General features: G+C 51.1%; 1 protein-coding gene across 2 annotated transcripts in view; it reads right to left on the reverse strand.

The window, feature by feature from the left end:
- BACE2 (beta-secretase 2) overlaps nucleotides 1-23247 on the reverse strand; it is an 83722-nt gene that overhangs the window by 45637 nt on the left and 14838 nt on the right. For both annotated transcript variants that reach the window (XM_069474940.1, XM_069474939.1), the window contains exon 2: nucleotides 1612-1700. In XM_069474940.1, coding sequence (XP_069331041.1) covers nucleotides 1612-1700 — 89 coding nt within the window. The remainder of the gene's footprint in view (nucleotides 1-1611; nucleotides 1701-23247) is intronic.

The following is a 23247-nucleotide window of genomic DNA, read 5'->3' on the forward strand; positions in this document are numbered from 1 at the left end:
CGGGTCTCAAAGCCTGAACCCCGGCAAGTTCCCTGCCTCCCTGACCTCCTGTGCTGCATGAGTCAAAATGAAAGGTTTGGACCGACACCAGGTCCCGTTCCATGACGAAGCAGTCCAGAGTGAGCCACTGCAGGTGGAGCTGTTTGGGGATCCAGGATTTGGAGGAAACCTCTACTGGAGTGAGAAACCACCAACCCAGGCCCCCCTGCACACACACAGAGCAATACCACTCCCACTCCTACACACGCTCATGGGGACAGCAACAACAGCCGGGCACATATTAGTCTTAGTCACAGAGTGATCACTGGCTGGTGTTGTACCCTGGAATATCAGTGACAGAAGCTTTTCAATATATGGCGTCATAAACTGAGCTACAGGCAGTCCCGCCCTGCAACGCCCCATACAGACTGGCTGCCACGCCCCTCTCCCCAGCAAGCAGCTCAGCTGTGTGTGCACGAGCCACGTCACTTATGCCACCAAGAGCCCAGGATGCTGCGTAGGTTGGATAGACGTGCACAGGGCCAGCCATTCCCGCGTCGTGAGGTTGCTCGGCATTCTCAGAGGCCGCCAGCTATCATTCCCCTCCTCTCCTCCCCCAGCCAAAGCTGGCCTTCGTTCCCTGGACCAGAACACTGCGGACGAGGGAAAGTGAGCGCGGGAAGACATGAAAAGGTTTATGGTGGGGAAACCCAATGTGGCAGTTCGGAGTCTGCAGACAGTTCGTGGCCCTAAAAAGCAAATCACTCCCTGTCACCTTCTCTGTTTTGTCTGTTGAGTTTAAATTTTAGGATCACAAAAGCAGATGTGAAATCAAAATGTGCACAGCCCTAGTGCAGCTTTGAGCTCCCAGAAGGAGCTGACTCTAGATCCCGTGGGCTTCTCCAGAGTCGAAGGCTGACACAGGCTGCTGGGGGCTGCTGCAAAGCCGGGGTTCCCCGGCCCGTTCCGGGCAGAGCTCGCTCCATTGCAAGCACCTCCACCTGGCCTCCGCTCTTTTCCCACAATCCAGCCCCATAATCCCTGGCACGGAGCCCCACTCTGGGGCCTTAATGCCTCGTACTTACAACATTTATTCTTTTCCAAACCAGTGACGGATTCCTCTCCTCCCGAAACACCTCCTCACAGAACTGGCCTCATGAACCACACCTTACCCTACTGAACCAGGTGGCTACGCAAAGGTGGTTTTCCATGCATTTCTCCCGCTGAGGAAGCAACCCCACACCCCTGCCCAGGGAGGCCTCACAGTCTCGTGAGACTCCTCTCCCGCCCAAGCCCAGCTCCGAAGCGGGACTAGAGGCACCGCAGTAAACCTCGACTTAGGCATGGCTACAAAGGTTGTGCTTGATTTGAATTTTCATAAAGTGAATCTCATGTGAACGCACCATGGCTATTAGGAGAATCTTGCCGTGGATCCCCCTGGAATGAACATATACATACATACATGCAGCATATACGTCTACACGTGCATGTACATGTATATATACATGCAAATACACGTGCACACACATCCCCCTTAGAAAGCAGCAGCCTCCCGCCTGCTGTGTTCTGGCGCATTCTGAAGCGCTCCAATGCATGCAGGGCCCAAGCCCGCGCCCGCAGACCCGCACTCACCGCGCCGTGTCAAAGTAGCCATCTATGTAGGAATGCGGGGCGCCCGCCACGGCGAAGTTACTGCTTCCAGTGTCCACGAGAATCTGTAGCTATGATTTTTTAAGGAGAAAAAAACAGAAAGCATCAGGTTATTTGTATAATACTCGAATAATTTGCTTTAAAAAACTGAGTACGAGGAATAATTTACCCACTGGAAAAAACTTCTACTGACAAGGGGAGGAAAAGCTGTTGTAACATTGAAATCTGAGCTCACATCCCTGAGGAGCTCACATCAGGGAGGGGACAGTCCTGCCTCAGATCCACACTGAGCCTTAGAAGAAAACAAATTCTGTTAAATAACTAGGATTTATTTTTCAGGCCACTGGAACTCGCTAACAAGGCCAAAAGCCCTTTCTCAGCGCTGGGCTTCTGGTCAGGCTGAACTCCTGCCCGGGCCTGACCTCCCCTCCGCAGGACGCCCCTCGCCTCTCTGCACAGCACCTGGAAACACCTGTCGCAAGTGTCAGTTTTTAGTTCTACTGAGGTCTAATTTGTGTGCAAAAAAATGCAAGATCTGTTTTTTTTTTTTTTTTTTTTATGCTCAACTTGTTTTTGAGATTCTGTTACGTTGTGGACACCAGTCCTCTGTTCCTTCTCACCATGGAGTGGATTCCCCTGCCGGGACACGCCACGGTTTCTCTGCTTCTCCCGATGGGTACCTGGGCTGTTTCCAGTTTTAGACTATCAGAGATGAGGCTGCTATGGACATTCTTATAAAAGTCTTTCTCTGGATGTATATTTCCATTTCTCTTGGGCAGATTCCTAGCAGTGAAACTTGTTGGGTCATGGGGTAGATGTATTTTTAATGTTTTCAAAAGAACTGAACAGTTCTCCAACGCCGATAAATTAAGTTACGCTTCCATGAGCAGCACCTCAATGGTGAATTCAGTTCATTTGCTCCACACCCTCCCTGGAATTTGGTGTGGCTGGTGTTTCGCCATCCCTGTGGATGTGGAGCGGTATCTTGCTGTGGTTTTAGTTTGCAGGTCCCTGGTGACCAGTGCCATACAGCTGTCACACTGTATTTTATTAGTGTCACCCGTGTTCCCCACTAAACAATGGCATCCAAGGCTGGGCACGTTTGTCATTCATCTTCTCGTGCCCAGCACCTCTGAAGTCTAGATCCCTGGCCAGTTGTTTACAGAAGGAAGAAGACGTCTTTTAGAAATAAATATAGAATATGTAGACGGAGCCCAAAAGGTTGAAAATCAAATTTAAAAAAAAGCTACAGACCAGAAAATCCAGTAGGCAGGTTTTTACCCAGGATTATCTAATCGACAGCCTCAGTTCTGCCAGGTCCGGTGTTTTCCGTTTGCCTCTTACCTGACCCACCAGCAGACTCTGACTCATCCCACTCCCTCCTCCGGCAGACACTTCCTCACTTTGCCTTCGGGGACATCGAGCTTTCCTATGTCCTCCTCCCCTGACTCCTCTGCCTCAGCCTCACCACGGGGCAGAGGGGTTCCCCAGGGCTCAGCGTGGGGGCCACTCGGGGCTCATCTACACTCTCGGTGAGTCTACACTCGGGGCTCATCTACACTCTCGGTGAGTCTACACTTGGGGCGCATCTACACTTGCGCCCTTTGTGACCCCATTGAGTCCTGAGGCTCTAATCGCCTTCCCTGCGTCGTGACTCTCAAGCTGAGGCCCAGACCTGCCCCTGAGCTCCTCCACTTGGTGTCTCCCGACCTTCTGTGCTGGGCTGAACTGTGTTTTCCATCGAGGCACGTGGAAGTCCTGACCCCCGCAGCTGTGTGTGCGCCCTCAGTGGCAGGTGGGCCTTTGTGGGGGCGATCGCCTTCAGGTGAGCTAGCGCCAGGGACTGACGACCTCACCAGGAGCTGGGGGAGGCAAGGACTGCCCTGCCCAGGGTCTCAGAGGGCGTGTGGCCCTGCTGACACCTTGATTCCAGACCCGGGGTGTCCACAGCTGTGAGAGAAAGAGTTCCTGCTGTTTTACGCCACTGGTTTGCGGTGCTGCTAAGGCAGCTCAGGACACCAACAGGCCATTTGACAGGACATCTGAGTCTGACGGCCCAGAACCGTGCTGCCCGCGCCCACACCTGCTCCCTCCATGGTCTCGGCCATCCCAGCCGACAGCAGCTCTGTCGGGTTGGCTCGGGACGCTCTGGGAGTCAGCTCTGTGCTTCCTGCCCTCACGCCCCGCCCTGCAGCCCACCAGGGAGCAGCTCGGGCCCCACCACTGGGTCTGGACAGCACCTGCCCCTTCCTCACCTCATCTACCGGGTCTGCTGTGGCCCGTGCCACCGTCGTCCCCACCTTTTCCTAACTGGTCTTCCCGCTGCCTTCCTCAGTCTACTCCCAACTAGCGACCACCGCAATCCCATTACTGTGTAAGTCACGGCAGGTCGACCCTCCACCTCCCATGGCTCCTGCACCTCTCAGAGTAACAGCCAGAGTCCCCCGATGCTGCCGCCACCAGTCTGTGCCCAAGCTCACTGCTCACAGCCACGCCGACCTCCAGACATGCCCTGGATGCCCCACGCCTGCCCCAGACGCAGGGCTTCTCGCTGCCTCCTTTACCGAGGCGGGAAACTCTCCCCAGGGTACCCCCCCGAGTCCACCTGGCGCACCCATCGCTTCCTCCTGGGCCTTGCCTCACGCCTCCACAAAGCCAGCCCTGCCCACCCCTTTTGAAATACCGCCATTCCCAGTCCCCTGCTGACCTGTTCCCCCCTGCCCCCCGGCCCCTAATATCATCACCTCTAACATAATAACAGCACCTAGGATGTGCCAGGCACTCCTGTAAGTGCTTCATGTTTCCATTGACTTGCTCAGACCTCACAGCAGCTCTCTGAGGGTGGCACTATCATCACCCCCATTTCACAGACGGGAACACTGAGGTGCAGAGATGCTGGCCTACCCTGTTACAGGAGGGTAAGTGGCAGAGCTGAGGCTCGAACCCGGAGAGTCTGACTCCACTGCACTCTCTTACCCCACTCACCCACTGCTTGGGCCCGGGGGCCCTCACGCACTCACTCGCTCCCGACGGTTCTCGGTGGTGCGAAAGCTCTCGATGGCGGGGACTTTTGCTATTTTGTTCGCTGCTCTGACCCCAATGCTCAGAACAGAGCCGGGCAAATAGCAGGCACTCAAATATTTGTTGAATGAAGGACTAAATTATTCTCAAAGGTAAAAACAAAGACGCTAACTGTGCCCTTGGTACAAAGATAATAGATTCAGAGAAAATAAACAAGCCAGAGGAATGCAGTCTGTGCACACAGCTCTGCTGCGCGGAGGGGCTGCAGGGGCAGAGTCTTCAGGCTGTTGGCAGAAGCCAGGTCCGTTCCTGCTCCTTTGATCCAAGCATCGGCCTTGCCCCACAGGAGGCCACAGGAATAGTGAGGAGAGTGATGAACAAACGGTCCTGGGAGCATCTGCAGGGGCCGTGGTGACAAACGGTGATGCCCTGTTTTCTCAGGCCAAACCCTGCTTTGTGACTGGAGAGAATTCTACACCGAAGACCAAATTCATGAAAACTCTGCAGGAACGGCAGACAAACCCATCTGGGGACTGAGGCTTGAAGTGCATCTAAAATAAAGGCGACAACACACTAAAGAGACTATAAATGCCGCTTTACACATCTTAGTTTTAGTAAATGAATTCTCTACCCTTAACTTCCAGTTACTAACACACAGCCTCCAGAAAACGTGAGATCTCACACCGCCACAGAGATGTCTGAACTGATTACAGATAGAACGTGATTTAAAAATGTGCATGTGTTTTCTGGTTCCCCATTCAAATATTTGGTAGTCAAAAGCCCCAAGTCCCCAAACCACAGTTTGATTGGATTTGATCTGTATTTTTCATCAATGTGCAAAGAAGAGTAAGATAAATTGTTAAATATGTATCTGATTTTCATCCCCATTTCCTGGCACAGACCCCTACAGTCTTGGGACTCTCCACAGTGATGTGTCTGTTACGCTCTGAGTTGTCGGATGGCTGCGGCCCCCAGCAGCTTGAGGATGAGGAAGTGTCAGGACAGGATTAGAGAGCTGGGACTTCCAGCCGCACCCCACCCTCAGCCTCCAGGACAGGGAGGGGATGAGGGTTAAGCTGATCACCAAGGCCAGTGATTTAATCAATCACGCCTACATAATCGAGGCTTCCACACAAACCCAAAAGGACTGGGTTCAGAGAGCTTCCAGGCTGAACACGTGGAGGTGCTGGAGGACGGGGCGTGGATGCTCCGATCCCTTCCCCCAGGCCTCATCCCATGCACCTCTTCATCGGTACCCTTTGTAATGTCACCTGTAATCAACTGGCCAACGTGTGTCCCTGAGTTCTGTGAGCCAATAGCAAATAAATCCAGCTCGAGATGGGACTGTGGGAATCTCGATTTGTAGTCAGTTGGTAGAAGCACAGGTAAAACCGCCCAGGGCTTGCGACTGGCATCAGAAGTCGGGGCAGTACTTGGGACCGAGCCCTCCACCTGTGGGGTCTGAGCTGTCTCCAGGTAGACGGTGTTGGGACTGAACTGATCGGAGGACACCAGTTGGTGTCTACTGCAGAACAGGTCGCTTGCTTGCAGGTGGGGAAATCCCCACACGGTTGGTCCCAGAGTCTTCTGTGTCGATCGCTGTGGTGTGAGAGCAGAGAAAACCTGTTTGTGTTTTTTCCACTTAGAGGGCACCAAACAAATCTGCATTTACTTGGATTTTACTGGAGAGGAATTGGTGGATACTGAGAAATTCTCGTACATACCAAGCCGTGGATAACAGGTCAAGATGGGTGGGGGAATCCACCTGTAGGTCAGTCTGGCTGGGCCAGATATTCCTGCAGGGCGGGGCTCTCTCTTCCTCTGCTCCTCAATGGCGAACACTACATCACCAGTGGCGCACCACAGCCCGGCACGCAGCGGGGGGCATGTCAGAATCTCTGCACCATTGTCTTAAATCCCACAACGTCAATTCTTTTAAGGGATGAATTTATCCCATTTATACCAATTACACATATTTTTCCTTGCCCTATCACTCCCTATGTTACATTTTCTGTTTTAATGTTTCTTCCTTTATTTCTTTAATTTTCACAGATTTCCTTGTTTTAAGAATATTTCTGGTGATCTGCAGATTTAAAGATTTTCCATCTTTAAATTATTTTGGTCATTTTCTTTATCATTTAAATGCTACCCATTAACCTCCTATCTTGATTAGGAAACTGAGAATGTCTGAGTACTCCCCACTCTGAAATCTGACAAAATTAGCACATTTCCAAAAAAAAAAAAAAAAAAAAAAATCAAGACATTGGGAAGGAAAGGGGTGTTCTAGGGCAGGGAGAGATGGGAAGGAATGTGGGGTTATAACGTCATTTTTCCTTCCATGAGATGCCTTTTTATAATTTACATAATGCACATAAACCTTTTTTTACCCACCTGCCCATATTTTTTGCTGACTGTCTGTCAGGACTGTCCTTGCATTAAGGGACACGAGGTGATGAATGTACCTGAATCGCCACCAAACTCTCAGCAGGTTATACGGTTGTTTTATGATATATTTGCGAGGTTGCTTCTGATAGCCGCATTTCCCACAGTGGCTTCGTCATCCCACAGGAAATAGATCTGCCACCGGGTACCAGTCCCTCAGCCCCCGGCTCCTGCACCCGCTCTCCCACGGCTCGGTCGTGTCCAGCGCCCCGCAGGCCACATGGCGAGGTGGGCACCGTCTTCTCCAAGTGCTTTGAGAACACGTCTCCGCGGTCTCTGCACTTGGAGAACGATTTGCCTGGGTTTTATACATTTGGGTCATGTAATTCCTTCTACACTTCATAGAGACTTCTCTAGGGTGTTTCAACACCAAGTATTTGTGGAGAAATCTGAGGCATGTCTTACTTTTCCTCGTTAGAAGTGACTTTGTTTTTCTCCTTGGATACCTGAAGAATTCTTTCTGTAGCCATGAAGTTCTATAGCTTTATCGATACATCTTAATATCGGCTGGTCTGATTCAATTTTCCTGGACCATGTGGCTTACCTTCTGGGTAGTTTCCTGGGCTGCCGTAACAAACTACTGCGCACTGCGTGGTATCAGCACACATCTATCCCCTCACAGTTCTGGAGGCCAAAGGTCCAAAACCAGGGCGTCGGCAGGGCTGCGCTCCCCGCAGAGGCTCCAGGGAGGATCCTTTCTTGTCTTGCCCAGGTTCTGGTAGGGTAGGCAGTCCCCAGGTGGAGGATGACAGGAGACATTTCCCCAGGTTTCCTGCCCACGCTCTGCCCACAGATGCCATGACTTCCTAGCGATACCTGCCAGCTCAGCACGTCGTCCATCTCCAAGGTATGCCAGTCTCCGAGCCTCCCAGCCACCTGTGGAGCTGGCTTCTGTGACACGTCCTCTGCAGCCAGCGTAGGGTTAATGCAGGAGCAAAAGCTACACATTCGGTTGATGTGAACACAGCAAGGCCTGGGACCGTCACTGTTACTGGGAGGGGTTCCAGAGTGAAACCCGCCCAGCACAGGCGCTGGACAGCACCAAGGCCCAGCCGGCAGACGCCCCACCAAAGCCAACAAGAGCTGATATATGCAACTCACATGGCCCCGGGGCCTCACCAGAGTCTCCACATCTTGCATTTAAATATTTCCTGGAGGTGAGATGAATTTTAAAGTTGCTTAGGTAAAAGAGGGTAGAGAGGTAGAGAGGGAAGAAAAAAAATAAAAAAACCACAAGAGAAATTCCTGTATGAGGCAAATCAGGGAATGTCAGGTCTTTAAACGAGGACAGCGTGGCTGTTAGGCAAGAGACATCAATCACCCTAAAGAAATTACTAGTCACACAATACGGAGACGTACTCTTTCTTGGTCATTAAAAGTCACAGATGTAAAAGCTACAGATTCCTGAACGAGAGCAGCCTTCCTTCCCATGCCCAGTGCCCGCCATGGACACGCGCCACGTCCACCAGTGTTTCCCGGGTCCCACTGGCAACTGGCGGCCGGGCGCTCCCCGAGTGTGGCTGGCCAGGCCGGCACTGCACGTCCACACTCTCTGCCTCTGCATAGCCAGCGGCACCCAGAGCAGGAACAAGGCTATTGTCCCCCACACAATAGCCCAGTGACAGCAACTTTCTACACAGACATTCCAGCCTTCTTCCCCAAGTTTGGATTCCACCCCAGCCCCCGCAGCGTCTCTTTCCCCTCCCACAGTCCCCCAGTGCTGCCTTGGGGCCCCTGTGCAAGCCAGGGAACACAAATGCAGAGGGGGTCAGGCCGACAGGCAGACTGTGCTATTTCACATAGACGATCTCTCCCCATGGCCTGGGCACGTGGCACAACCCCGTCTTTCACAGCGATCGCAGCAGAAGCGGCTTTCAGGAAAATTCAATCCAGAGTCATGGCTCAGCAAAGCCAGTCACCACGAGGGCCATTCCTGGAGTGTATGACTTGAGGAGAGAAATCACCCCAAATAAACCAGGCAGCCGCAAAGTCAGGCAAGGGACAGACATCCAGGGGACAGTAAACGCCCGGGGCTGTGCTTCCAGTAAAGCGTCTGAGCAGCAACCAGAAGCCGACACCGTTTTCTGCGGGGTGATGCCAGAAATGGACATTCCTCATGCTGAATTCTCGCCAAGACCGTTACCCGCCTTTTGCAAGAAGTCCCAACCACAAAGGGAAAAAAATAAAGCCACCAGCCCTATAAATTTCTCGATACACTCTGCAGCAACCGGAAACTCAAACACTCGGGGTGGAGGTTTCTTCCGGACACCTCATTCCACGCCACATGCTAGTAACTTAATCCGCAGCTTCCTTTATTCTAAGAATCTCCAAATCATTTCCTGCCTCTTTGGGCTCAACTCCACATATACACAAGTATGTGCGCACACACACAGGCACACACACACACAACAGCCCAGCTCCGGACCATGTTGTTCAGCCACTAAAAGGACACTGAAAACACAGAGCCTCAAATGCAGGGAATGTTGTGCACTTTCAAAGCGAGACTTACAATGGTCGGAAGTGCAGAGAAAGACGTGATTCCTACTTTGCTAGGAGGAGAACAGAAACGGTGGAGCGGGTCAGCCGGCCCGGGAGGGCCCACAGTCCTTCCCCACACTAAGTGACCTCCTAAGGAACTCGCCTTCCATCTTTCCAGAACACAGTAATGAGAAACAAAAACCTCGTTCCACCAGGGACCGGGGCTCCTATGCCGGGAGTCACTGGCTTTTAACCATTGCGACCCTGCAGCCATCGCCAGAGGCCTCGAGGGCGCTCTCAGGGCAGGTGCAGGACCTCAAGCGCCCGGCCAGGGGCGGGGGCCAGAGCATCAAAGATGATGGAGCGGGGTCCTGGCCCCACATGGTGGAGAATGCAGAATGCAGTATGGAGAATGTGTCTGCCACCACCCGTCCTTCAAAACCATGTGTGATCCAATTCCCAAGAGACCTAGGAGCTGCAGGAATGGAGCAGGCTAATTTTTCTCAACTTCTTAAAAGCAGCAAAACCTAAAACATGCTCCTTCCAGCTACTGCCCTTCCCCCTTTTCAGCCAAGCATTGGGCCGCCTTGTGTCCACTCCTCATCCTCTTCCCCCCAGCCTGCTGAGATGGGTCTTCTGCCTGAGCAGTCCATGGCTGGCCAGATGCACCGGTGACCTCAGAGGTCCAGACCCAGAGTCACCCCTGGCTTTCCCCGTACCTGTCTGTCCTGCAGGAGGCAATGGCCACAGAGGATCAGCCCCTCCACAAAGCTTCGGAAACGCACCTTGTTAGTCACCTGAGGGCAAAGCCCTTTTTCTTAGTCTCTTTTTGGTCCCATAGTGCCTACGACTAATAGAAATTCATTAATTACTTGTTACTTCTGATGGGGAAGATATCCATGGGCTTCTTCTGGGAGCAGAGGGAGATCCAATTAAGAAAGCAAACTTGCCAAGAAGTTGCAAGTAGCTGGAGAAAGTTCAACAGGCCAAACTCCTAATGCATGTGTGCAAAGAATTTATTTAGATTTTCTAGAATTGTCTAAGGCAGGCTAAACTTGGTTAACTTCCCAGTTGCTATATAAATAACCACAAACTTATCTCTCAAATGTCCAAGTATAACCAAAGAAAGAAGCGAGATGACAGCAGAGGTTTTCTGTGTTCTGCCCGTATTCTGTGGGCACTCACTTCAGCGTCTGGTGTTTTCTGCAACCTCAGGAGCGAGTCTGTCTAGCATCCAGGGCAGGCCTGAAGTGCCAGAGTGAATGCTCCTGGGAGCAGCCCTCTACCAAAAATAAATAGCTGGTGGATTAAAGCGTTCACTCCCTTGCTCCTCAGGGAGACAGTTCTGAGCGTGCTCCGTGCCATCTTCACAAGTCACGGCAGGGCTGAGCCCCAGTTGTGCAATGCAATAACCCTCTCTGTGGTGCACCCTGTACTGGCCTCCTCCTGCTCCTCCCTGCCTCAATTCCCTACCCCCCCACCAGTCTCAGGGCAGGGAGAGCAAGAGAAGGTTACTCACACAAACCTCACCTTCTGCTCTGCAGTGGTCTGCAGGCTTGTGTCCTCCACCCCAAAATTTGAAAGTTGAAACCTAATCTCCAACGTGCTGGTATTAGGAGGTGGGGTCTTTGGGAGGTGATTAGGTCACAAGGGTGGAGCCCTCACCAATGGGATTAGTGCCCTTATAAAAGTATCCAAAGAACTCTCTCACCCCTTTTGTCAAGTGAGGACACAGAGAGAAGGTGTCGTTGCTATGAACCAGGAAGCCTCCGCTAGACACGGACCATGCCAGTGCTGTGTGATCTGCAACTTCCAGCATCCCGCACTGAGGAATAAATAATGTCTGCTGTTTCTAAGCCGCCCGGTCTATGGTATTTTGTTATAGCAGCCAGAATGGATTAAGACATGCTTTCTAAAGGTCCAATGTCTTTTGACTCAGAGATTATGAAAAAAACTAGACAACAGAATGCTCAAGAAAGCCAAGGGCCTCCCAGGGCCAAGGACCCGTGATGAACCGCAGATCTGCCACCTGGCTGAAACCTAAGTGCAGACTGCGGTGTCTCCCACTGTCCCTTCTTAATCTTCAGTTGATGCATCGGGCAATAACCCTACAGAAAGCCATTGGCTAATTGCTGCAATAAGGTAAAATGTTGCATTAAAGGGAAAAACTGGGTGATTCATCTAGTTAGTGATTAGCAGCCTGAGATTCCTCAGATATTACTGTCTCTTTTTCAGCAGGTTAATAGATAGGAAAATTAGCAGATAATTTAAATAATGGCTCATTTAACACAACGATTCCTAATTATATTAGCAGCCCATCTGCTGAAGGCTTGCCGGCAAGCAGAACCCACGGCAGCGCGGCCTTTCCGGCCCAGCTTCTGGGGGCTGTTTGCCCACAGTGATTACGTGTGATTGCAGGCACTGATTCTGCTAATCAGGCTCTTTCAGCGCTTCGGTTGGAGAAATGAATCTCATTTACTTAAACACGTCTTGTTGAAGAAAGCAAAAATAATTGCCACACACCACTTCTCCACAATCTAAAATTAAGGTTGTTTTTATAAAGGAGGGGAAAAATCATTTTCAAAGAGCACCACTTAACACAAACAGATGTTACAGAACTTAGCTCAGAGGAGCTTGATTATACCATTTATTCTGGCTGTGTGTGTGTGTGTATTTGTGTTCGTGTGTGTGTGTGTGTGTGTGTGTGTGTGTTTGTGCGCACGCAAGGGCACGTGGAGCGGTTTCACTACTGCCGCACAGGCTCCTACTAGAAACACACGTGTTGAGAGACACGTGGATACTCTGGCTCCGTAACCGCCAAGTGGATGGTGGGGAGGGACACAGGCTTGGCTGCCTGACTGTGGAACGCGGAGATGGTTTTCCACTGGGCGCTCAGCGTTTAGCACCGCAGGGGCTCAAGTTGAGAGCAATACTTAGGGTAGAGGAGGTCCCTGCTTTAAGAACCTGAGAGATCACTCAAAGCTGAGCCCCTAAATCAGAATCCTTCTGGTCCTGGAGCTGCCACTACCTCTGTGGCTGGAACCTCAGTGCTGGGGTGGTTACCGGAGGGAGGGGACCTCCCTGAGTTCTGAAATGTCCCAAACAACCCATCTGGTTATAAAGAGTGGAAAGGACAAATCTAAGGCTGGGGGAGATTTTATCCCAAACCCGCAGCCGATGCCCTGGAATGTGCTGGCAACCGTGTCCACTTGCAGGATGCATAGGAGGCTGGGTTCACGTTCATTTTCTAGCTGTGGTCCCAGGACGCACCCTGTATCTACTTCACAAAAGAAGGCGCAGTTGCATGAAAACACAATGGCTGGATTCAAACCCCGGCTCAACTACCTGTTGGCTGTGGGATCTCCATGAGGTGTGCACAACCTCCCCGAGCCCCGATGCCCTCATCTGTAAAGCGGGATACTGTGGAGTGCTGCATGGGATCATATGTGCCATGCCCCTGGAGAGTGTCTGGTACATTGATACATTTTAATTTCTCAAAGATTTTTTCTCGTTACAGGGCTAACTTCACAAATATATATCACTCTGCTGAGCATGGCATGTACCCAATTATCCATCAGACTGTCATTCCTGTCTGCCGCTTGCTGCTGATCTGGATACAGCCCAGAAGTGGCGCGCACAACCTCCAGGGCCAGGTAGTGTGTGCAGCAGTCCTCCGTGGTGCACACGGGCTGCACCTGTGGCAGGTGACGCTGGGGTGGAAGTGGACACCAGATGGGATGTTTGGGAATGGCCTGAGTGTCAGCAGCGCCTGCACAAGGCTGCAAGAAGGCAGTGCTCCATCTCGGAACGCTCCAATCCCAGGGTACATAGGCCATTGTCACGACACCTGCTTTTCCCTCCCTCTCCTGGTGAGTGGCCGCCCCCATCCCTGGCTGCACAATTCTCCTGATTCGGGGTTCTGCTTCCCCTCAGCTCCCACCTTCCCATGCACAGCACCTCCAGTAGCTATTTCTTTCCCTCTGGGTGCCACCTGGGTGTGGAGCTCGTACCCTTTTGGTGATGGGTGATCTAGGCAGATGGGGAGCAGAGGACTGGGTGGGGTGGCAGGAATGCAAACACCATGTCCTTAGCAGCCCCACAGCCCCCACCCTGTGCCCTGCCACCCTCCCATCTCCCACGGCATCCCTCTCCACACTGTGAGGTGCAGAGCCCACCCCAGGCCGGCTCTCCTGGCAGGTACCTCCTTACTGTCTCTGCTGAACAAGGGACTGCCAGGACCTCACCCTGGGAACAGCCTGATACCTCCAAAGTCTCCCCTCCTCTCCTCTCTGCCAACCAGCTAGGGAGAGCAGCAGAGGACTCAGTTCCCACTGATAGGAATGACACGCACCCTACCCGTACCCCCAGTGGGCAAAGGCACCTGTCTGTTATCTGCGGTTTTAAATGCTCTTCACCTCGTGGAAGATGCCTTTAGCTGGATCCTGCATGTGCTGCCCGGGTCCCTCTTTGGTTGAGGCCGAGGTGTGGGGAGTGTGGTCACTTAGAAAAGAGAGAGAAAATAGTCCTCTAGGCCACCACCTTCACACAGGTGTGTCTGTGGGTTTTCCAGCTCTTGGCCATATTCTTACATGTGGGTGTTGACTCTGGTGGTTTCACTCAACAATCCGGGCTCTGTCTGTCATTCAGGCTGCGGCAGATGGGGGCAGACACTTCCATGCACGTCCCTTCCTTTGTAACAGACAAGCCCCAAGGCCCCAGGGCTGCGATCATGGCCCAAGTGCTGCCTGGTCAGTGACCGACACAGCCAGGGCCAGAGTCCGGGGCCCTTTCACCACTGGGCTCAGAGCCTGCAGATCAGCTGCCGCACACCTGAAGACAGGTGTCCCACCTGAGGGCACTGGCTGCTTGCCAAGGCAGCACATGATGGTGATCGTCTTCTGGGATCACGACCATCGAGGGCCCGGTTCTCTCTCTGGCTCTGGGACACAGAAATTAACCGTGGACTGAAAGGGGAACAGCCGTAAGCAGCCTCACGCCAACCAAGCTTCCGGAGGGGAAGGCTGGAGGCCAGAGAGAAAGTGTTTCTTTGCAAGAGGGTCTACTCAGTGACAGATGGGCTTCCATCTGCTTGGTCAGCCCCTGTCTCTGCAGATGACCTTCTCCAGGGACAGATCAGGCATTGGCAGGGCTGGGACGTGGAGAACAAGGAGGGCTCTCTGTGGAGGAAGCCAGGGCCCCACAGACCTCCCTGGGGCTGTAGAGTTTCCCTGGAAGCCTCTGAGGCTGCCAGTCCCTGCCAGCAGGATGCAATCCTCCTGATTAAGGAATGAAGGCGGATACTTAAACAGTCATGTGTGAGTCACAGGCTGGACTTCAATCACTGATGCCCATAAAACAACAATCCTTTCCTATGGAAAAGAAATTCACACTCAACCTCTTTCAAGAAAGCAAACTGTTAAACAGGACAAAAGGAACTTTGTCCCCATATCTTGATGACAGTGGGGGAGGGGGACAAATAGAAAAACACTTCCATTAATAGAGGGCTAGTTAGCTTTTTCCTTCCTGAAGAGACAACCAAGCCACTCCCCAAAAAGCCCCAAGAACCCATCACACATTTCCAAGGATTTCGGGAGACGTCATTTTACCTAAAAACTAGCACATTTCTGCACATTTCCCCCTGGGAGTTTAAACAGATTCTCATCAAAAGTGTAATGTCTAAACTCTCAAGATATTTCTGGAGTTTCAATAAATCTTCCCTTTTGCTCAAGAGTTGTTAACAGTGATTGAAAAGCTGTTTCAGATCTGAACCTTCAGAAAAAGGACATAGTTAACTTCATCCTGGTTTCCAACATTGAAATACTGTCACAGTTTTATGTAAATGACAGAGAGAGAGAGAAAGGGTATACACCTGCTGCCGCAACCGGCAAGATTTTCCAGTTACTATTATTATACAATGGCAGGTATTAAGATTTATTTTTTTTAAGTGTGGTAGGATACACACAAAATCTACCATCCTAACCATTTCTAAGTGGCATTGAGCGCACTCACACTGCTGGGCAGCCATCAGCACCGTCCCCCTCTAGAACTCTTTTTATCTTGCAAAACTGGAACTTTTACTCACACAACAGCTCCCCACGCCCCCCCTCCCTAGCAACTGCTTTCTACTTTCTGTCACTGCTCAGGTACCTCAGGTAAGTGGCATCGCACAGTACTTGTCCTTTCTGTGACTTAGTTCACTTGGAACAAGGTCTGCAAGGTTCATCCATGTTACAGCACGTGCCGGGGCAGTTCTCCTTTGCAAGGCTGAATATTATCCCGCTGCACGTTAAGAACTGAACGTCTGCGTCCCCCCACCTCATGCTGAAATCCTCACTCCCAAAGTGATGGCATAGGAGGTGGGGCCTTCGGGAGGAGGTCAGGTCATGACAGCGAACCCCTCATGGTTGGGGCTAATGCCCTTATCAATAGGACCCCAGAGAGCTTTCTCACCCCGTCATGTGAAGATACTAGTACAACGCAAGTAGCTCAGTCCACAACCTGGACGAGAGCCCTCACTGGAACCCGACCACGCTGGCACCTTGATCTTGGACTTCCAGCCTCCAGACTATGAGAAATAAATTTATATTGTTTATAAGCCACACAGGCTATGGTATTTGGGTATAGCAGCCTAGACTAAGACACATGTCCTTGTATATACTGCATTTTTTTTTATCTATTCGTCTGTCGATAAACACTTGGGGCGTTTCCACCTTTCGGCTCTTAGGCATAATGCCGCTGTGAACACAGATATGCAGCTATCTCTCCGAGACCTGCTTTCAATTCTTCTGGGGAGATTCATTTTTTCAATAAATATTTAGTGAGCTGCCACCACATGCCCAGCTCATGGAGACGAAGACGATACAGTGCCCCTAAGGTTAAGACAAAGACCAGCCTTCTCTTTCCTATCAGTTTTCAACTCCTGTGGAATTGGCTTTCGGACGCCAAGGACTGACACATAAGCAACTACAGACAATTCATATGAGGTCTATCTACTTGAAGTTTAATTTCTAAGCATTTTCCTCTGCCACTCAACACACCTAAAAGAATTACTCCTTCTGTTTATTATGCTACTTTTCAAGGCAATAGCACAATTTTAATACTGTGTAAAACAGAGTAGGAAGGTAAATTTCCTAACAGAGATGTGAACTGCCAATCACACAACCCATTATTCTGAATTATGCACACGGATGACTGAATAATAACCACACTGTATTTAACAGTGACCTGCTGCATGGCCTTGCAAGGTGAGCCTCTTGGAGTTTATTTTATCTATGAAAACACATCATAAAATTCTGACTATGATGAAGGGCTTGGAAAGCAGAAAATGTGATTTAAGTCCTAAGTGTCAGAAAGGGACAAACACCTCTTAGCAACAATGATGATTATACATGAGTATGTTAATGGATAATGACTGATAATCCACAAATCCTAATACTCCAACGTGGAGTGCTGTGACCTAGCTTTGCAATGAAATCTTAAAATCTAAAATGTTGTCTCCATTTTACATTAATCTCTTTGCATGCTCCAAACTTGGAACGTGCAACACAGAAAGGCCGTTGTTTTCAGCGTGCTACCCTTTCCGAACTTCGGGCAGCCATTTAAGAAACAGGCTATTGCTATGTGGTTCGTAAAAGGCTTTGATGTTTTTTTGTTGTTAAACCCACAAGAAAACAAAAAGTATTTTAATGGCATATGGCGATCAAAGATACCATTCTCTGCTAAAGAGATTTTTTTAAAGCCCTTCCAAGTACATTGCTCTCAGGAAAACATTAAATCTCTATTGACCTCTGCGTTTTTACGGTGTCCAGATATTTTGAAAGCACACTAACCCAGAAGAGAAATGACAAAAGCAACCCTCTTTTGCTCCTATGCCAGTGAAATACAGATGTTTTCCTAATTAGGGTATAGGACATTCACATGGAAATCTTCCAGAACATTCTAGAGATGGGAGAAACCAAAAGGACTCGGAAAAAATTGCAACATATTAACTTTGGCAAAGTCTCCCACATGCACGTGAAGGGCCCTTGCACATCACTGTTAAATATGTTTGCTGGAGCAGCAGTAGAGACACAGCCACCATCCTGGCCCCAGTGCCGCTCCGTGGGCACAGGACCCCCCACTGCCACTCAGGATAGCATGGCCCCAACTACCCTCTCTTCCGCACCAGCCGTTTCTCCCTCCTCTGCACCATCACTCCCACCGGCCTAAGAGAGCATGTCACATTCCCGTCTTAAGAAAGAAAACAACGCAGACTCTTCACCCCACCCTGTCCTCCAACCACACCCTATTTCTCTGCTCTCCTTCCAGGTAAACCCCTTGAAAGAGGTGACTGAGCTACCGGGCTCCAAACCCTCTCTCCCCCAACCCGGTGAGAGCAGCTCTCCCCTCGGCAACAGTGACTGTCTCCTGCCAAAGCTCACCGTTGGGCCTTCCCTCCCTCGCCCACCCTGGGGCGGGCACCGGCCATGTCGCCCTGCTTCCCTTGGCTCCGGGACTCCACCAGCTCCTGGGTCTCTTCCCGCTTCCCTGGTTCCTCCTCCTCATCTGCCCCCACCTCTAAGTGTTGGGGTGCCCCAGGACCCATGTTTGGCCCTCACCTCCTTTGTCTAGACCTGTTCCACGGGGAGTGCACGTATTCTTACAGCTTTGGATGCCGCCTCCACATGGTGGACTCTCAAACTCAGGTGTCTCTCTGGGACCCCAGATGCATGTTCAGCTGCTTCTGGGCCTCTCACCTGAGTGTTATGAAAGGCACCTGGATTTGGCATTTCCAAGACCACCTCCTAATTCACCCTCCCAGCACCCACCCCCTTCCTCTGACCCACAGCTCACCCACCACCTCCAGGCATACGGGCCTCTGTGGGGTTCCTCTAACACACAAGCACACCGCCTCCTCAGGGCCTTTGCACTGGCTGTTCCTTCTACCTGGACATCCTTCCCCATACCTGACTCCCTCTCCCATATTAAAGATGTCTCTCCTTGGACATCTATGTAAATTACTGACACTTCCCTACCCCCAGCACACCTGTGCCCAAATTTTAAGGCTTTCGTAGCACCTGTCACCATTCAGATACAACATGCTTACAACATGTGGTTCTGTCTGTCCCTCCCCACCAAAGTGCATGCTCTAAGAAGGCAGGATTTGGGGCACAGCTGCTCACTGCTGTATCCTTCTTGCTTAGCACAGGGCCGGTCAAGTCCCCAAAGCACATTAAATACTATACCTGCTGACTGCTTGCAGTCACATGTGGATTACAGTAACGGACCTACCAAACACCAGCAAAACCCAGCCCCTGGACTAGATTTTATTGAGAAACACAGAAAGCAAAGCTTTGAGGGGATCTTGGGGGTCACCACTGTGTCCTAGATCACTACTGGAATCACCCAGGAACTTAAAAAATGTAAATTCTCCAACCCAGAGAATGGAGCCTGGAATCATCCTTTAACCAGGTCCCCGGGTAGCTGACGACTGGCCAGGCCTGGGGCCCGCTTACAGGTCTGACCCCCATAACACAGCACTGCTTCTCCAAGCACCCACAGGTGGTGGTGTTGCTGCTGGAGTCCCAGTGCTGGGACATGCATTACCTTATGCCCCAGCGTGCTATAATTTCAGGGCACCTGTTCCACCATGTTCTTCTTTTTTCAGTTTAATTTCATAAGTACTTACTGAGTCCTATGCCAGAGTGATGCTCCGCCCTGGCCATAAATGGTTAACGATACGGGCTCCACCAGTCCGCACAAAACTTCCAGTTGGCTGAATAGTTCCCAGCCCCCTGCTGCTCTCCAGTTGACTTGAACCTGTCCCTGCAGTAGCTCCCTCTTCCACCAGGCATCTTGTTGAGCATAGAACACCCTGTCCAGAGCCCATGACGTCCCTCCTCTGGGGTGGACATGTACAGGTTGCACACTTCCCAGAATCCTCCAAGCACTGCCCATGTGACATGGTTTCCTGTCCCCTCCCCATCACAGTAGTGTCTCAGGGTCCCGTCCCAAGTCAACGTCCAGCCCTTCACACCACCTTCTCCTAATCAAACATCTATCTATTTCCGTACACGTCAACTGAGCATTACCCATACCATGATACATACAACAAACATCTCATTACGGTCATGGCTGATCACTGAGTACAAAGACTTTTGAAGATAATTCACAGCAAAAACTGTATTACACGATTTCAGAATTCCCTAAAACATTAAAAATTACATAAAAGCTGACATCAGACGAAGATGGGATTTGCACTTAATAAAGATGTCTTAGCACTCCAGTACATCTGCCCACCTAATCGGGGCCTCCACCAGTGAGAATTCAACTAAAGTTTTAAAACAACCAAGTTTTAATCATTGACAATGATTCTAAACACTGCTGGGTTTGCTAGTCTGGAAAATATTGATTACTGCTTAAAACTGCCAAAATTAATTCAAACTTTATCTCTGCCAATGCCAACATAGACTTCCTTCAGAAAAGAGCATAAATGCAGATTTTGAAAAAAAAAAAAAAAAATTCACCACGCAATTTCCTGAACTCAGATTTATACGCAAAGGGGTCTTGCAGGCTGAGGGCAGAACGTTAATATCTCCTAACTGGCCGCCCTTCACACCTCCTGGCTCTCGCACGAAATGGAGATTTGAGCCGGCTGCTCTGTCTTAAATCTTTTCTCCCCTGAGGAGGCTGCCAGGTTTGGGGATCAATGAACGGCCGCGACAGAGAGGAGACGGGAAGAGTCACAGCTGAGAGCCTCATGCTTTTTAAGTGTTGGGTTTTGTACCAAACATTCCAATCCTTTCGTCTCAAGTGTGCAGAAGGGCAGGCAGCTGGAGGGTTTCGGCCCTCGAATAACTGGCTATGAAAGAAGCCACAATTTTCAGATCCACCTGAATGTCACGATTTTGCCCAAGTGGATGTGTCTTGATTTGTGAAAAACAAACTTTATTAAACACGTTTCTCTTAAAACCACCTCTAGTGTTATCAGAGCTGTGTGGCTCCTGGCACAGAGTGGATGCTTGGGACGGGTCTGCTATATTAACACGCGTTTATCAAAGAAGATTCCAGAAGATAAGAATTTTTTGTGGTCCAGGTGGGAGACAGCAGCAGAGGGACAACTGTGTCCAGGGAGCAACGCTGGGGCAGGAAGGGTGTGCAAACTCTGCCCGAGGCCAGGTGGGCGCGGCCGTGCGAACCTAGAACCTGCTCGGAGACTGGGGTGGAAGCGGGTGTGGTGGGCAGCTCTGGCTGCCAGAACAAAGTCCCACAGACTGGGGGCTTAAAGGACACTTATTTTCTCACAGTTCTGGGGGCCAGAAGTCCAAGATCAAGGTACCAGCAGGCAGCCTCCCTCTTCGGCTTACAGACGGCTGCCCTCTTGTTGCCTGTCCACGTGGTTGTGCATGCATGTCCCTGGTGTCCCTCTGTGTGTCCTTATCTCCTCTTCTTATAAGGACACCAGTCAGATTGGATTAGGGCCCACCCTGATAGCCATACTGTAAATTAATTACCTCCTCAAAGGCCCTTTCTCCAAAAGTAGCCATATTCTGAGTTACTGGGGCTTAGGACTTCAATATATAAATTTCAGGGGACAGGGGACACAATTCAGCACACAACAGGGCCGGGCCAGCACAGTGCAGGGACACGGCCCCGAGACCCTGCAGACACACACAGACACCCCCGTCCAGACCAGCGGGGGATGGCAGTGAAGCGCGGATTCAACCGTTCCCTCCTCTCGGTTTCCGCAGCTCAGTACGTCTTCCACAAACCAATGGGGTCAACTGAAGCCTGGATTTAAATGGCCAAAAGATCTGGACAGACTCTACACAGGGTTTCACCCCGATTATAATCGTCACCTGCTGTACTCACGAGAGCCCCGCAGGGAAGAGAGCTCCACTCAAGAGCTAAGAGGTGGTTGCGAGGTGCGCGGGGAGGGGCTCTGCACAGGCCGGGCACCGGGACCTGCGACAGTGGGGACCATCCCCGCTCTGGCCTGCGGGACAGGGTGGGAACGGCCATAGCCGGGGAAGCCCCTGCCACCGGTGGCTGCAGCTGCAGAGGGAACCTCGGCCAGGCCAGAGTGGGAAGACACGGCCAGAGGACCCGGCCACCAGCTCTCCTCCGCCCTGCTACGCCCGCTCAGAAGCCAGAAGCAAAGGAGCCCGAATGGTACCGCTCTTGGAAGGTGGCCTCCCCGGCACAGGACAGAAGGGAGCAGTGCCAGGAAAACTTGCTACTCCTGGAGTGAGCACAGTGGGGCGGTTGGGGGGGACCGTTTTCATCCAGGCACTGGGCAGGGCCATGCCGCCACCCACAGCGGCGCCCCCAGCCCCTTCCCGGACTCCCCAGCGGCTGCCCTGCACCCCCGGGGCCTCCTCTGGAAGCAGCTGAAGCAGCAGATGAGCAGCAGCGTGGGCAGGGCCCCCACCCCAAGGTGGGAAGATGAGCAGCACCTTGACCTTCAAAGCTGCCCCTGTCAGGAAGGGGCACCGCTGGAAGTGGAGGGGCGTGTTCACCCCGGCTGGTTGGAAAGAGGTGACATGCGCCACAGCGGGCCCCGCACTGCGTGGGGAACGCTGCTGGAAGTTGATATTTATGGTTTAGATAAAGGTTTAAAAAAACCTGTTCAATTCTATTCTGGGACTGTTTTGGTGGAAGCTTCTGCGAGAAGGAAGCAGGTGCATGCTCTAGAAGGCCACGCGCCAGGGGCAGGCAGGTGAGTGAGCAAACGGGTGCCCTCTTGCTGGGCCGCTGTGGCCGTCCAGGAACCGGCCTGAGCACCCAGGCACACAGCGACTCAAGCCAGCCATGGGCAGCCTCTCTCAACTCAGGCCAGGCCCATCGTGCCCTGCAGGGCTCCAGAATTCTCGCCGATGAGCAACTTCGAAATTTGGGGATAAACTGCCCCATCAAGGAAAATATTTTTGAGTATTTACCTCCTACAGGTGTATGTATCTATAACTTAGGCACACGCTCCCTTGGCATGCTAGTACGTTTGAAATTTATAAAACACGAAAGAGGCAGCTTAGCACACGGGTTCAGAGAACAGCCTGGGACCAGCCGACCTATCTTCAAACCCTGGCTCTGCCCTCGTGAATTGTGTCACCTCTGTGATATAACTGGTCTGTGCCTCACTTTCCCCACTTGTACGGTGGGGACAGTGAATAAACCTTCATCTTCCTTAATGTCAATCAGTAGCTCTAGCAAACTAACTGGAAGGTACTACTTATTTCTAGTTTGTTGGGGTGTTTTCACATAACTGAAATTCTGTGGATGGTTTTTAAAAAGGTAGGAATTCTGTTTCCAGGTTAAGGGAAACACCTGTAAAAGTGTTTTTGCAGGAAGCAGACATACCATTTTTGGTTGCAGAAATCAAATAGTGATGGAAACATGTACAGATACCATCTTCAAAAGACTCTCTCCCTAACAGGAGTTTCTTTTGAGAAGCAGCTTCTCATTCAGCATTAAAATACCACGTTAAAGGGACCTGTTCTAATTTTATCTTTTTCACTATCTATTCAGTAGTATACCATGACCAGCCACTTGCTATCACAATAAAAGTGAGTAGATCTGGAACTATGACTTTCTGGGAAATAAAAGCATGTAACTCATCTTTAGAGAGCATGTTCTTTTTTAAAAAAACAAACCAGACTGGTGACATGCTGAAGCCTAGAAACCAAAGCCAGCCGCAGGGTG

The sequence above is a fragment of the Eulemur rufifrons genome, chromosome 7, assembly GCF_041146395.1.
Source record: "Eulemur rufifrons isolate Redbay chromosome 7, OSU_ERuf_1, whole genome shotgun sequence".
NCBI lineage: Eukaryota > Metazoa > Chordata > Mammalia > Primates > Lemuridae > Eulemur > Eulemur rufifrons.